Below are 13,619 nucleotides of genomic sequence, written 5' to 3'. Positions count from 1 at the left end.
CAAAAGTGAAATAAACAATAAAAAAATAAACAGTAAACATTACACTCACAAAAGTTCCAAAAGAATAAAGACATTTCAAATGTCATATTATGTCTATATACAGTGTTGTAATGATGTGCAAATAGATAAAGTACAAAAGGGAAAATAAATAAACATATGGGATGTATTTACAATGGTTTTTGTTCTTCACTGGTTGCCCTTTTCTTGTGGCAACATGTCTGTCACGACTTCCGCCGAGGCTGCCCCCCCTCCTGGTTCGGGCAGGCTTCGGCGTTCGTCGTCACCGGAGTACTAGCTACTGCCGATCCCATTCTCATCACTCCACTTGTCATGTCTTGTCAATCACACACACCTGGTGCTCTTTCCCCTAATTAGTATGTGTATAAGTGTTCCTTCTGTTCCCCTTGTCTTTGTGAGTGATTGTTTTGTTGTGAGAGCGTGTAGCGCGGTTGAGCTACATTTCACTGTGTATTTGCCAAGGTGGATGTTTTCCCTTGTACAGTTTCGTTTGCCGCTTGGGGCGTTTGATTTATGCAAACGGATTAAACTCTGGACTTCGGTATTTTACCTCCTGCGCCTGACTCCTTCTTTCACACCTCGTCACAGAATCACTCACCTGATCTGATATGGAGTCAGCAGGAGAAGACCGCATGCCTGGAGTTGTGGCAAGGGTCCAGGAGCATTCCTCAATTTTGGCCAGCTTGGGGGAAGCGATGGATTGGGTTCTACAGGTGGTTGAATGCCTGGAGAGGAGAGGATCCGATCTATCGAGACCAGCTGGTCAACTGGATCCAGCCACCTACACCCCAGCCCCTGGAGGGATCCAGATATCCTGGCCACCAGCATTTGACGGGACTGCAGCGCGATATAAGGGATTCCTACTCCAACTGGAGTTGTATTTCTCCAGCATCAAACCGGAGCCCCGGGAGCGGGAGAAGGTATCCGTCCTCGTTTCCTGCCTTTGTGGGAGAGCCCTGGAGTGGGCAAACGCGGTATGGAACAAGGGAGGTACCATGTTGGAGAACTACGGGGAGTTTTCTCACCTCTTTCAGGCAGTTTTTCATCACCCGCCTGAGGGTCGAGAGGCGGGCAAACGACTGGTTCATCTAAGGCAGGGGACGATGACCGCTCAGGAATACGCGCTGGAGTTCCGGACGCTGGCAGCGTGGTCCGGGTGGAATGAGCGGGCCCTGATAGACCATTTCCGGTGCCACCTAAGGGAGGACGTCCGATGGGAGCTAGCCTGCCGGGATGCCATGCTATCGTTCTCCCAACTGGTGGACATGGCCATCCGGCTGGACAATCTGCTCGCAGCCAGAGGATGTCCTGGTAGGGGTCTTCCCGTTCCCACTCTGGATGACTCTGACCCCGAGCAGATGGAGCTGGGGGGAGCCGCCGGTCCCAACGCTCGGGCACACCACCCAAGCTCCGCCCCTGTGTCTTCTTTTCTAAGAAGCTCAACTCGGCGGAGCAGAACTACAGCGTTGGTGATTGGGAGCTGCTGGCTGTTGTCCGAGCTTTGACGGTGTGGAGACATTGGCTCGAAGGGGAGAAACACCCTTTCCTTGTCTGGACAGACCACCGTAACCTTGAGTACATTCGGGCAGCGAGGAGGCTGAATCCTCGCCAGGCCAGGTGGGCCCTCTTCTTCACCCGGTTTGATTTCACACTCTCATACATTCCGGGTACGAAGAACGTGAAGGCAGATGCACTGTCTCGGCTGTATGACACAGAGGAGAGGCCCAGAGACAACACCCCCATACTCCCGGCCTCATGCATGGTGGAGCCGGTAGTATGGGCGATGGACGCAGATATAGCGCAGGCATTACGCACAGATCCATCTCCACCGCAGTGTCCAGCTGGGCTGCAGTACGTGCCTGCGCTTATCCGTTATCGTCTGATCTACTGGGCACACACGTCACCCTCCTCTGGTCATCCAGATATCGGTCGTACAATGCGCTACCTGACCGAGAAGTACTGGTGGCCTACCTTGGCTAAGGACGTGAGGGTGTATGTTTCCTCATGCTCAGTGTGCGCCCAGAGTAAGGCACCTAGGCACCTCCCAGCGGGTAAGCTACAACCTTTACCAGTTCCACAATGACCATGGTCTTACCTGAGTATTGATTTTCCCCCTCCCAAGGTAACACCACTTTCCTGGTTGTTGTGGACCGCTTTTCAAAGTCCTGCCGCCTCCTTCCTCTGCCCGGTCTCCCCACGGCCCTACAAACTGCGGAGGCTCTGTTTAATCACGTCTTCCGGCACTACGGGGTACCAGATGATATAGTGTCCAACCGAGGTCCCCAGTTCACGTCTAGAGTCTGGAAGGCGTTCATGGAAGCCTGACCTCTGGTTTTCACCCCGAGAGCAATGGGCAGGTGGAAAGGGTGAATCAAGATGTGGGTAGGTTCCTGCGGACCTACTGTCAGGACCGGCCGGGGGAGTGGTCGGTGTTCCTGCCATGGGCAGAATATGCTCAGAACTCTCTCCGCCACTCCTCCACTAACCTAACACCCTTCCAATGTGTTTTGGGTTACCAACCGGTCCTGGCACCGTGGCACCAGAGCCAGACCGAGGCTCCCACGGTGGATGACTTGTTTCGGCGCGCGGAGGAGACTTGGGACGCTGCCCACGTTCGCCTCCAGCGCGCCGTGCGTCGTCAGAAGGCCAACGCTGACCGCCACCGCAGGGAGGCCCAGGGGATCGGGTCTGGCTCTCGACCCGGAATCTGCCCCTCCGCCATTTCACTGTGTATTTGCCAAGGTGGATGTTTTCCCTTGTACAGTTTCGTTTGACGCTTGGGGCTTTTGATTTATGCAAACAGATTAAACTCTGGACTTCTGTATTTTACCTCCTGCGCCTGCCTCCTTCTTTCACACCTCGTCACAATGTCACAAATCTTGCTGCTGTGATGGCACACTGTGGTATTTCACCCAATAGATATGGGAGTTTATCAAAATTGGATTTGTTTTCAAATTCTTTGTGAGTCTGTGTAATCTGAGGGAAATATGTGTCTCTAATATGGTCATACATTTGGCAGGAGGTTAGGAAGTGCAGCTCAGTTTCCACCTCATTTTGTGGGCAGTGTGCACTTAGCCTGTCTTCTCTTGAAAGCCAGGTCTGCCTTCGGCGGCCTTTCTCAATAGCAAGGCTATGCTCACTGAGTCTGTACATAGTCAAATAATTCCTTAATGTTGGGTCAGTCACAGTGGTCAGGTATTCTGCCACTGTGTACTCTCTGTTTAGGGCATTCTAGTTTGCTCTGTTTTTTTGTAAATTATTTTCAATGTGTCAAGTAATTATTTTTGTTTTCTCATGATTTGGTTGGGTCTAATTGTGTTGCTGTCCTGGGGCTCTGTGGGGTCTGTTTGTGTTTGTGAACAGAGCCCCAGGACCAGCTTGCTTAGGGGGCTCTTCTCCAGGTTAATTTCTCTGTAGGTGATGGCTTTGTTATGGAAGGTTTGGGAATCGCTTCCTTTTAGGTGGTTGTAGAATTTAACGGCTCTTTTCTGGATTTTGAAAATTATCGGGTATCGGCCTAATTCTGCTCTGCATGCATTATTTGGTGTTTTACGTTGTACACTGAGGATATATTTTGCAGAATTCTGCATGCAGAGTCTCAATTTAGTGTTTGTCCCATTTTGTGAATTCTTGGTTGGTGAGCGGACCCCAGACCTCACAACCGTAAAGGGCAATGGGTTCTATAACTGATTCAAGTATTTTTAGCCAGATCCTAATTGGTATGCCAAATTTTATGTTCCTTTTGATGGCATAGAAGGCCCTTCATGCCTTGTCTCTCAGATCGTTCACAGCTTTGTGGAAGTTACCTGTGGCGCTGATGTTTAGGCAGAGGTATGTACAGTGCCTTGCGAAAGTATTCACCCCCTTGGCATTTTTCCTATTTTGTTGCCTTACAACCTGATTTTTGGGGGATTTGTATCATTTGATTTACACAACATGCCTACCCCTTTGAATATATATTTTTTATTGTGAAACAAACAAGAAATAAGACCAAAAAAAACAGAAAACTAGAGCGCATAACTATTCAACCCCCCAAAGTCAATACTTTGTAGAGCCACCTTTTGCAGCAATTACAGCTGCAAGTCTCTTGGGGTATGTCTCTAAGATTTTTCAAGGCAAAACTGCTCCAGCTCCTTCAAGTTGGATGGGTTCCGCTGGTGTACAGCAATCTTTAAGTCATACCACAGATTCTCAATTGGATTGAGGTCTGGGCTTTGACTAAGCCATTCCAAGACATTTAAATGTTTCCCCTAAACCACTCGAGTGTTGCTTTAGCAGTATGCTTTGGGTCATTGTCCTGCTGGAAGGTGAACCTCTGTCCCAGTCTCAAATCTCTGAAAGACTGAAACAGGTTTCCCTCAAGAATTTCCCTGTATTTAGCGCCATCCATCATTCCTTCAATTCTGACCAGTTTCCCAGTCCCTGCCGATGAAAAACATCCCCACAGCATGATGCTGCCACCACCATGCTTCACTGTGGGGATGGTGTTCTCGGGGTGATGAGAGGTTTGCGCCAGACATAGCGTTTTCCTTGATGGCCAAAAGCTCAATTTTAGTCTCATCTGACCAGAGTACCTTCTTCCATATGTTTGGGGAGTCTCCCACATTCCTTTTGGTGAACACCAAACGTGTTTGCTTATTTTGTTCTTTAAGCAATGGCTTTTTTCTGGCCACTCTTCCCTAAAGCCCAGCTCTGTGGAGTGTACGGCTTAAAGTGGTCCTATGGACAGATACTCCAATCTCTGCTGTGGAGCTTTGCAGCTCCTTCAGGGTTATCTTTGGTCTCTTTGTTGCCTCTCTGATTAATGCCCTCCTTGCCTGGTCCGTGAGTTTTGGTGGGTGGCCCTCTCTTGGCAGGTTTGTTGTGGGGCCATATTCTTTCCATTTTTTAATAATGGATTTAATGGTGCTACGTGGGATGTTCAAAGTTTCTGATATTTTTTTATGACCCAACCCTGATCTGTACTTCTCCACAGCTTTGTCCCTGACCTGTTTGGAGAGCTCCTTGGTCTTCATGGCGCCGCTTGCTTGTTGGTGCCTCTTGCTTAGTGGTGTTGCAGACTCTGGGGCCTTTCAGAACAGGTGTATATATACTGAGATCATGTGACAGATCATGTGACACTTAGATTGCACACAGGTGGACTTTATTTAACTAATTATGTGACTTCTGAAGGTAATTGGTTGCACCAGATCTTATTTAGGGGCTTCATAGCAAAGGGGGTGAATACATATGCACGCACCACTTTTCCGTTATTAATTTTTTTTCATTTCACTTCACCAATTTGGACTATTTTGTGTATGTCCATTACATTTAATCCAAATAAAAATCAATTTAAATTACAGGTTGTAATGCAACAAAATAGGAAAAACGCCAAGGGGGATGAATACTTTTGCAAGGCACTGTATATTTTTTTGTGTGCTCTAGGGCAACGGTGTCTAGATGGAATTTGTATTCGTGGTCCTGGCAACTAGACCTTTTTTGGAACACTATTATTTTTGTCTTACTGAGATTTACTGTCAGGACCCAGGTCTGACAGAATCTGTGCAGAAGATATAGGGGCTGCTGTAGGCCCTACTTGGTTGGGAAAAGAAGCACCAGATCATCAGCAAAAGTAGACATTTGACTTCAGATTCTAGTAGGGTGAGGCCGGGTGCTGCAGACTGTTCTAGTGCCCTCGCCAATTCGTTGATATATATGTTCTTTCTCTCTCTCGCTCTCTCTCTCTCTCTCTCCCTCTCTCTTACTCACTCTCTCTACAGAGATTCTGGAGGGAGGCGTCCAGATCGTCCACAACAGGTTCCTGAGATATGGTCCCTGGGTGAACTGGGATGATATTGTGAGGGACAGGGATAGGGCCAAGGCTCCCATTGACATCCAGTTGAACGGCGAGAGAGGTCAGTGTCTGTCCGTTAGAATAGGACAAGTTGTTAGAGCCTGATCTGATGTATTTGAAATATTCAAAAAGAGATCAGGATTCCGGTTGAGATTCCGAACTCTAGCTAGAGCATGAACTTTGACCTCTTTGACCGCTGTTCCTGGGTCAGCCATTGGCTGCTATATCTGACTGATAATGATGTTCCATGTCTGTAGGGCCTTGTCACCCCTCCTGTGGGGAGAACTGCTGGGGGCCTGGTGAAGAACACTGCCAGATCTGTAAGTTGATTTCTGCCTCTAAATGTCTCTGGATGGTCGTTCTCAAATCTCTCTTTCGGTCACTTATTCTATCTCTCTCTCTTCTCTATCAATCCCTCACTCTATTTCCAGCTTGCTCACTCACACTCTCTACTTTCTTCCCACCTCTCTCTCTTTGTGGTTTGTGACATGTTGTTGGCCATAAACATCCCCTCACTAACCCTCCTCTGTCCCCCTCAGTGACTAAGACAGTGTGCGCTCCTCAGTGTAACGGCCGTTGTTTCGGGACCAGCCCCAGGGACTGCTGTCACATAGAGTGTGCAGGGGGCTGCTATGGACCTCAGGATATGGATTGCTTTGTGAGTGATGAGTACTGCCTCTCTATCTCTGTTTCTCTCTATCTCGCTCTCTCTCGCTCTCTCTCTCTATCTCTCTCTCTCTCTCTCTCTCTCTCTCCAGGAAACCTGCTCATTAGCTAATGAATAGTAATTTAACAGCTAGTTGTAGCTATTTTGAGTATATTTGAGTAAACAGCCTTAGGTGATGGAGAATTCCTTTTTAAGCCTAATAAGATTGATACAGTAAAGCAGTTTGTGATTCATTCCTGTATATGTGTTTGTGTGTGTGCGCACACATGTGTATGTGCATGTGTGTTTGTGTGTGCGTGTGTGTCTACCTCCCTACTCTCAGGCGTGCGGTCACTTCAACGACTCCGGGTCCTGTGTGCCCCAGTGTCCCCAGACTCTGATCTACAACAAACAGACGTTTCAGATGGAGACGAACCCTAATGCCAAGTATCAGTACGGATCCATCTGTGTCTCCCACTGCCCCAGTGAGTACCCTCCCTGTGTGTGTGTGTGTACAGTGGCTTGCGAAAGTATTCACTCCCCTTGGCATTTTTCCTATTTTGTTGCCTTACAACCTGGAATTAAAATTGATTTTTTGGGGGTTTGTATCATTTGATTTACACAACAAGCATACTACTTTGAAGATGCAAAATATTTTTTCTTGTGAAACAAACAAGAAATAAGAAAAAAAAACAGAACTTGAGCGCGCATAACTATTCACCCCCCCAAAGTCAATACTTTGTAGAGCCATCTTTTGCAGCAATTACAGCTGCAAGTCTCTTGGGGTATGTCTCTATAAGCTTGGAACATCTAGCCACTGGAATCTTTGCCCATTCTTCAAGGCAAAACTGCTCCAGCTCCTTCAAGTTGGATGGGTTCCGCTGGTGTACAGCAATCTTTAAGTCATACCACAGATTCTCAATTGGATTGAGGTCTGGGCTTTGACTAGGCCATTCCAATACATTTAAATGTTTTCCCTTAAACCACTCAAGTGTTGCTTTAGCAGTATGCTTAGGGTCATTGTCCTGATGGAAGGTGAACCTCTGTCCCAGTCTCAAATCTCTGGAAGACTGAAACAGGTTTCCCTCAAGAATTTCCCTGTATTTAGCGCCATCCATCATTCCTTCAATTCTGACCAGTTTCCCAGTCCCTGCCGATGAAAAACATCCCCACAGCATGATGCTGCCACCACCATGCTTCACTGTGGGGATGGTGTTCTCGGGGTGATGAGAGGTGTTGGGTTTGCGCCAGACATAGCGTTTTCCTTGATAGCCAAAAAGCTCAATTTTAGTCTCATCTGACCAGAGTACCTTCTTCCATATGTTTGGGGAGTCTCCCACATGCCTTTTGGCGAACACCAAATGTGTTTGCTTATTTTGTTCTTTAAGCAATGGCTTTTTTCTGGCCACTCTTCCCTAAAGCCCAGCTCTGTGGAGTGTACGGCTTAAAGTGGTCCTATGGACAGATACTCCAATCTCCGCTGTGGATCTTTGCAGCTCCTTCAGGGTTATCTTTGGTCTCTTTGTTGCCTCTCTGATTAATGCCCTCCTTGCCTGATCCGTGAGTATTGGTGGGCGGCCCTCTCTTGGCAGGTTTGTTGTGGGGCCATATTCTTTCCATTTTTAAATAATTGATTTAATGGTGCTCCGTGGGATGTTCAAAGTTTCTAATAAAAAAATGTATAACCCAACCCTGATCTGTACTTCTCCACAACTTTGTCCCTGACCTGTTTGGAGAGCTCCTTGGTCTTCATGGTGCCGCTTGCTTGGTGGTGCCCCTTGCTTAGTGGTGTTGCAGACTCTGGGGCCTTTCAGAACAGGTGTATATATACTGAGATCATGTGACAGATCATGTGACACTTAGATTGCACACAGGTGGACCTAATTATGTGACTTCTGAAGGTAATTGGTTGCACCAGATCTTATTTAGGGGCTTCATAGCAAAGGGGGTGAATACATATGCACGCACCACTTTTCTGTTATTTATTTTTTAGAATTTCTTGAAACAAGTACTTTTTTTCACCAATTTGGACTATTTTGTGTATGTCCATTACATTTAATCCAAATAAAAATCAATTTAAATGTCAGGTTGTAATGCAACAATATAGGAAAAACGCGAAGGGGGATGAATACTTTTGCAAGGCACTGTATAGTTTTTTGTGTGCTCTAGGACAACGGTGTCTAGATGGAATTTGTATTCGTGGTCCTGGCAACTGGACCTTTTTTGGAACACCATATACTTTTGCAAGGCACTGTATTCCATTGATATTATAATATTCTTCCTTTTGATTTCTGTATCTCTTATCTCCCTCCCTACTTCCCCCTTCTCTCTCTCTCCCCCTTCTCTCCTCTCTCTCTCTCCCACCTCTCTTCCCTCTCTCCCCCTTCTCTCCTCTCTCTCCCCCTTCTCTCCTCTCTCTCTCCCACCTCTCTCCTCTCTCCTCTCTCCTCTCTCTCCCCTCTCCCCTCTCTCTCTCTCCCCCTTCTCTCCTCTCTCTCTCCCCTCCTCTCTCTCTCCCCCTTCTCTCCTCTCTCTCTCCCCTCTCTCCTCTCTCTCTCCTCTCTCTCTCCCCCTTCTCCCCTCTCTCTCTCCCCCTTCTCTCCCCTCTCTCTCCCCCTTCTCTCCTCTCTCTCTCCCCTTTCTCTCCTCTCTCTCTCCCCTTTCTCTCCTCTCTCTCTCTCCCCTTCTCTCCTCTCTCTCCCCTCCTCTCCTCTCTCTCTCCCCTTCTCTCTCTCTCCCACCTCTCTCCTCTCTCTCTCCCACCTCTCTCCTACCTCTCTCCTCTCTCTCTCCCACCTCTCTCCTACCTCTCTCCTCTCTCTCTCTCCCACCTCTCTCTCTCTCCCCCCTCTCTCCTCTCTCTCTCTCTCCCATCTCTCCTCTCTCTCCCATCTCTCCTCTCTCTCTCCCCCTTCTCTCCTCTCTCTCTCCCCTCTCTCTCTCCCCCATGCAGCCCACTTTGTGGTGGATGGCAGCTCCTGTGTGAGCGGCTGTCCTCCAGACAAGAAGGAGGTGGAGAGGAGTGGTCAGAGGCAGTGTGAGCTTTGTGGAGGACTGTGCCCTAAAGGTAAATCCACCAGTCAATTACACACACCATGACTCCATTCACTTTCAATGGCTATTGACATACTGCTGCTAGATTATGCTGGTAGTTTGTGCAAGGATTGCATGTGGTTATTTCTATTGTTTATGGTATATTGATACAATACAGAATGCTCAATGAAACACGTATGCACTGCGGGTCTTTGGGGTTATGGTATTGAAGCATGGGTTAATTACGAAGATCAATGATAACAGTTTGCCCATGACTAAAGAGGAGAAAATCTCTCCCTGTTTCATAATCTAGCCTGTGAGGGCACAGGTCCTGAGCACAGACAGACGGTGGACTCCAGTAACATCGACAGCTTCATCAACTGCACCAAGATACAAGGCAGCCTGCACTTCCTGGTCACAGGGATTCTTGGGTAAGTGAGTTTATTAAACACAGACCATTGGAGTTACACTGATTGTTTCATTGGTCCTCATCATTAGTATATGTGTGTACTGTGTATAAAGTAGAACTGCTCTGTGTTTTTCAGTGATGACTATAAGAAAATCCCACCTCTGGACCCTAAGAAGCTGGAGGTCTTCCGCTCTGTCCAGGAGATAACAGGTAGGTGTATGTGTGTGTTTGTGCGTGCATGTGTGTGTTATCTAGGTGCATATATTTGCATACATATAAACTAAGGTTGCTTGACCATTGTATGTGTCTTTGCTGTACAGATATCCTAGACATCCAGTCGTGGCCTAAAGAACTGTCAGATCTTTCAGTGTTCTCCAATCTTACCACCATACAGGGAAGATCTCTTCACAAGTAAGGCTGTGTGTGTGTGTGTGTGTTTGTGTGCTTGCATGCGTGTTTGCGTGCATGCTTATGTATGCGTGTGCACGTGTGATTGTATGTGTGTGTCAGAGGAGACTGGTGGGAGGAGCTATAGGAGGACGGGCTCATTGTAATGGCTGGAATGGTATCAAACACATAAAACATATGGAAACCACGTTTGACTCCGTTCCATTGATTCCATTCCAGCCATTACAATGAGCCCTTCCTCCTATAGCTCCTCCCACCATTCTCCACTGGTGTGTGTGTGTGTGAGAAAGTCCATATTTCTATATAACTCAAACCTCATGATGTTTTGACATATAACCCGATCATATCATTTGATCCACACATGTCATTTAATTCTCTCCTCTGTTTGCTTTAATAATACCAGAAGCTGCTTTTTGTGTCAACAGCCCCCTGTCATGCATGTCACTGGTGTATGTAATCCCTCTATCTCTCTCTTTGTGTCTCACCCTCCTGTCCCCTCTGCTCCCGATGTCCCTCTCCAGCGCAAAGAGGTATGGCCTGCGCTGTGTACCTTTTTAAACCAAAGCATAGCCTTAAGGCTGTCTAATACAGATAGTTTGTGACTGTGATGCTGTGATATCTTAATATACTAGCTATTGCCAGTTTGTTTCTACAAATAAAGTAATATTTCATTGAATTGTTGTTTCCTTTTGCGGTTTAGGATGCTCTTCAAAAGTGTTAATTTGATGATATTAGAGATCGTTTTACTTATTTTACCATTACCAATCTCAAACGTTTATTTTCTCCTCTCCTCCAGGCGTTTCTCTCTGATGATCATGCGTGTTCCATCCATCACCTCTCTGGGTCTGCGTTCCCTGAGAGAGATCAGTGACGGCAACGTGTATCTCACCCATAACGCCAACCTGTGTTACCACCACACAGTCAACTGGACACGCCTGTTCACCGGGCACGCCACACACCTCAACGACATCAAAGACAACAGGCCTCTGAGAGAGTGTGGTGAGGCTGGGCTTCAAAATGGCATGAGAGAGGCATCTCAGCTACTGGCTGTTTTAATCTTGCAGGGCCGTATGCTGACCTGAGATCTGCACGCTGAATTCCAATTTTCCGATGACGTCAATTATGATTGAAGTGAAAGTCAGAGTTGCACATACTCTGAATAAGGCCTGCAGTTAGCATACAACATGAGAAACTGCTGTTTAGCAGTTAATTTAACCATAATCTGACAATAATAATTTTACGGTCTGTCCTGTGTTAGCAGTTCTGTGACGTTCATGTGTTGATGTATGTTGTTTACAGTTGAGGAGGGCCACGTGTGTGACCCGCTGTGTTCAGACTCAGGCTGCTGGGGCCCAGGGCCCAGCCAGTGTCTCTCCTGCAGGAACCACAGCCGAGACTCTACCTGTGTGGCACACTGCAACTTCTACACAGGGTCAGTGGGACTGAGAGAGAGAGAGACAGAGTTAGAGGGGATAGGTGGCTGGCTTTGGTGTGTTTGTGTGTGTTTGGGAGTCTGCTGTGTGTTTAACCATCACTCTGTTGTGTCTCTCTTACCCACCAGTCAGCCTAGGGAGTTTGCAGGGTCTAAGGGGGAGTGTGTCGTCTGTCATCCAGAGTGTCAGCCACAGGAAGGGAGGGGCAGCTGTACTGGACCGGTACACACACCATTTTTCTCACTATCGTTCTCTTCCTCTTTCTTTCTTTCTCTCTCAAATTCAGATTGCTTTATTGGCATGAGAAACATTGTGTAAATATTACCAAAGCATCAATGTATACAATATACCAGGGTTCTTCAATTCCGGTCCCGGAGGGCCGAAACACCTCTGTTTTTCATCCTCTCCTTCTAATCAGGGGCTAATTCAGACCTGGGACACCAGGTGAGCGCAATTAACTACCAGGTAGAAATAAAAAACAGAAGTGTTTCGGCCCTCCAGGACCGGAATTGAAGAACCCTGCAATATACAATATACACATTGGCCAGTTTATTAGATACACCCATCTAGTACTGGGTCGGACACCCCTTTGCCTCGGGGCATGGATTCTACAAGGTGTGGTGTTCAAACGTTACTCAATTGGTATCAGAGGGACCTAACGTGTGCCAGGAAAACATTCCCCACACCATTACCACCAGCCTGTACCGTTGACACCAGGTAGGATGGGGCCATGGACTCATGCTGCTTATGCCAAATCCTGACTCTGCCATCAGCATGATGCAACAGGAACCAGGATTCAATGTTTTTCCACTCCTCAGTTGTCCAGTGTTGGTGATCGCGTGATCGCTCTTATCCAGAAGCAATTAGGGTTAAGTGCCTTGCTCAAGGGCACATCGACAGATTTTTCACCTAGTCGGCTTGGGGATTAGAACCAGCGACCTTTCAGTTACTGGCACAACGCTCTTAACCACTAAGCTACCTGCCGCCCATCCGTGACAAGGAGTTGTGTGTTCCGAGATGCCGTTCTGCACACCACTGTTGTACTGCGCCGTTATTTGTCTGTTTGTGGCCCGCCTGTTAGCTTGCACAATTCTTACCATTCTCCTTCAACCTCTCTCATCAACGAGCTGTTTTCGGCCACAGGACTGCCGCTGACTGGATGTTTTTTATTTGTCGCACCATTCTCTGTAAACCCTAGACACTGTCATGCGTGAAAAGCCCAGGAGATCGGCCGTTTATGAGATACTGGATCAGACGCGCCAGGCACCGACGATCATACCACGCTCAAAGTCGCTTAGGTCACTCGTTTTGCCTATGCTAACGTTTAATCAAACAGTAACTGAATGCCTCGATGCCTGTCTGCCTCCTTTAAATAGCAAGCCATGGCCACGTGACTCACTGTCTGTAGGAGCGAACCATTTTCGTGAATGTGGTGGTGTACCTAATAAACATTGTGATGAGAAATTCCTAAAATAGTACATAATAATCTAATAAAATAGTAATATTTATATTTATTGAAATAACAACAATAGAATGACAACAGTGGATAGTAATAGAAAAATAATGGGGGCAATAATAAACATCTCCTCTCTCTCCCCCTTATCTCCTCTCTCTCTCCCCCTTCTCTCCTCTCTCTCTCTCCCCCTTCTCTCCTCTCTCTCTCTCCCCCTTCTCTCCTCTCTCTCTCCCCCTTCTCCTCTCCCCCTTCTCCCCTCTCTCTCCCCCCTTCTCTCTCTCGCCCCCTTCTCTCCTCTCTCTCTCCCCCTTCTCTCCTCTCTCTCTCTCCCCCTTCTCTCCTCTCTCTCTCCCCCTTCTCCTCTCCCCCTTCTCCCCTCTCTC

At 47.4% G+C, this 13,619-nt stretch overlaps 1 protein-coding gene across 1 annotated transcript in view; it reads left to right on the top strand.

The window, feature by feature from the left end:
• The window catches only part of LOC311149435 (receptor tyrosine-protein kinase erbB-3-like), a 41,285-nt gene that overhangs the window by 13,129 nt on the left and 14,537 nt on the right, over positions 1–13,619 (top strand). The window contains exons 4-14 of the mRNA XM_084186637.1: positions 5,778–5,912; positions 6,109–6,171; positions 6,391–6,509; positions 6,841–6,982; positions 9,451–9,564; positions 9,844–9,961; positions 10,076–10,149; positions 10,260–10,350; positions 11,144–11,346; positions 11,647–11,779; positions 11,909–12,002. Of these exons, the coding sequence (XP_084042763.1) occupies positions 5,778–5,912; positions 6,109–6,171; positions 6,391–6,509; positions 6,841–6,982; positions 9,451–9,564; positions 9,844–9,961; positions 10,076–10,149; positions 10,260–10,350; positions 11,144–11,346; positions 11,647–11,779; positions 11,909–12,002 (1,286 nt within the window). The remainder of the gene's footprint in view (positions 1–5,777; positions 5,913–6,108; positions 6,172–6,390; positions 6,510–6,840; positions 6,983–9,450; positions 9,565–9,843; positions 9,962–10,075; positions 10,150–10,259; positions 10,351–11,143; positions 11,347–11,646; positions 11,780–11,908; positions 12,003–13,619) is intronic.

The sequence above is a fragment of the Coregonus lavaretus genome (assembly GCF_964263955.1).
Source record: "Coregonus lavaretus genome assembly, chromosome: 22".
In the NCBI taxonomy this organism is placed as follows: Eukaryota; Metazoa; Chordata; class Actinopteri; order Salmoniformes; family Salmonidae; genus Coregonus; species Coregonus lavaretus.
The sequence above is the reverse complement of the archived record's forward strand: the minus strand, read 5'-3'. Positions and strand labels throughout refer to the sequence as shown.